The 2500-nt window shown below is 50.4% G+C and overlaps 1 protein-coding gene across 1 annotated transcript in view; it reads left to right on the top strand.

Moving 5' to 3' along the window:
* The window catches only part of LOC131787067 (uncharacterized), a 5391-nt gene that overhangs the window by 1509 nt on the left and 1382 nt on the right, over positions 1-2500 (top strand). The window contains exon 1 of the mRNA XM_059104136.2: positions 1-2500. This exon is cut by the window's left edge and continues 1509 nt beyond it; it is cut by the window's right edge and continues 1382 nt beyond it. Within this exon, the coding sequence (XP_058960119.2) occupies positions 1-2500 (2500 nt within the window).

Below are 2500 nucleotides of genomic sequence, written 5' to 3' on the forward strand. Positions count from 1 at the left end.
CCCGTTGTTGTCGTGGAAGTAAATGGAATCAAATGCCGCGCACTCCTAGACACTGGGGCAGGCAGCTCATACGCGTCGTCAGCTATCCTTGAACACCTGGGAAACAAACCGCTACGAGAAGAATTCAAGCGCATAGAGATGATGCTTGGGTCAACAAACAAGGTCATCGGAGTTCATAGCGTGACGATTGGCAGCCTTGATGGCAAATTTCGATTGGAAACGGAAGTCACCAGAGTGGACCGTAGTACATTGCTATCACTTGACAACCCAGGATATGCTGGGATACTGGAGAAATATCCCTACTTGGATGGGGTATACATGGACGACAGAGACGAGAAGCCTGAGCTACCAGTCCACATTATCCTGGGTGCGAGCGAGTACGCGAAAATAAAGACAGAAACCATACCAAAGATCGGACGTCCCGGCGAACCTGTTGCAGAGCTAACAAAGTTCGGATGGACAATTATGTCACCAGGTAAAGAAGTTGACCTCTCTAATATGTTCTTGACCCAGACGACAGCGGCAGATTACGAACAACTATGCAAATTAGATGTTCTAGGATTGCGTGACACACCAGGCGGAGATCAAGCAGATGTTTATGAAGAATTCAAGGAACAATTAACACGAGGGCCAGAGGGATGGTACGAGACGGGGCTACCCTGGAGGGGAAACCACCCTCCACTGCCCAACCACAGAGCGGGAAGCTTGAAGCGATTGGAAAGTACCATTCGGAAACTGGAGAAGAACGGAATACTCCAGAAGTATGACGCCATAATTAAAGACCAGCTTAACGAAGGAATAGTGGAGCGAGTGTCAGGCCCACCAGTGGGAAAGGAGTTCTATATTCCACATAAAGCAGTGGTGAGAGAAGCTGCAGAGAGTACCAAACTTCGAATCGTGTACGACGCCTCTGCCCGAGCTTCAGAGAAGGCTCCTTCTCTCAACGAGTGCCTTCACGCGGGACCTCCGTTGCAGAACAAGCTTTGGGCTGTTCTTGTCCGTGCACGTTTCCACCCAGTCGCGTTAACAGGTGATATAAAGCAAGCGTTCTTACAAGTACGAATACGGGAAGAAGACAGGGATGCCATGAGATTCCACTGGATCACGGACTTGCAATCCAGGCGAGTGGAAACACTGAGATTCACGAGAGCTCTGTTTGGTTTGGCCCCATCGCCCTTTCTTCTTGGGGGAGTTATCAAACAACACCTGGAAGCCTGTCGTACCGAGAATCCGGACCTGGTGAGGGAAATAGAGAAGAGTCTATACGTCGATGACCTTATCAGCGGGGGACCCACCGTAAAAGCTGCCCTTGAAGTCAAAGCAGGCGTTACCCATGTCTTTAACCAAGCCTCATTCAAGCTGCACAAGTGGCATTCAAATGTTCCGGCAGTGGAGTCCCCTGGTGATCCTCTTAGCGAAGATACTACATTCGCGAAAGAACAGTTGGGTGCACCTCAAGAAGGAGGGGGATCTATTCTCGGGCTTCCATGGAACAAGCGACAAGATACCATTGAAATAAATTTCCCAACTGACCGCACCCAAGTGACAAAGAGAGGGATACTAGCGAAGATAGCAAGAGTGTATGACCCGTTAGGGCTCGCAGCGCCTATGACATTGAGTGGAAAACTACTGTACCGAGACGCATGTGATTTGAAAGTCGGATGGGATGCTCAACTTCCTGGTCAACTGGGAACCAAGTGGTCAAGATGGGAAGCACAGCTACCAGTGAGCATTTCCGTACCCAGAGCCATACCTCAACACTTTGAAGAGATCAGCAACATTGAGCTACATTGTTTCGGCGACGCAAGCGGACAAGGCGTTTCTGCGGCAGTGTACGGTGTCATATCTCAACCATCCGGTGATAGTGTTGGGCTGATAGCAGCCAAAGCTAGACTGGCGAAGCAAGGCCTCACCATCCCCCGCCTCGAGTTGGTCTCCGGTCACATGGCGACCAATCTCATTGTGAACGTTAAGGAAGCATTAGAGGGTTTCCCAGTTGGAAATATGGTTTGCTGGTTGGACAGCAGCGTTGCGTTACATTGGATCAAGGGAGCAGGGAGTTACAAGCAGTTCGTAAGCAATCGAGTGCAGAAAATCCAGCAACACCCAGAAGTAAACTGGCGTCATGTGGGTACAAAGGACAACCCAGCTGACCTTGGCAGTCGGAGCGGAAGCGTGGAAAATGAAGAGCTATGGTGGAGAGGGCCTGAGTGGCTACTAGACCGAGAGCGATGGCCAGCCGATATTAAGACAACGGCCACACCAGACAGTCAGGCGGAAGCAAAAGTGATACGGGACGTATTCGCTGTAGCACAAGCTAAGACAGACATCCTAGACGCCTTGCTGATCAAGTTCAACTTATGGAAAACCCTAAGGGTTTGTGCGTGGGTGACTCGATTCATACATAACCTACGGAGCGAAAAGACGAGAAGATCTAAGGGACCACTCACGACAGAGGAGATCGAGATGCAGCGACACCTGTGGCTAAAGCGAACACAGG

This window comes from Pocillopora verrucosa, chromosome 14 (assembly GCF_036669915.1).
Source record: "Pocillopora verrucosa isolate sample1 chromosome 14, ASM3666991v2, whole genome shotgun sequence".
Lineage (NCBI taxonomy): Eukaryota > Metazoa > Cnidaria > Anthozoa > Scleractinia > Pocilloporidae > Pocillopora > Pocillopora verrucosa.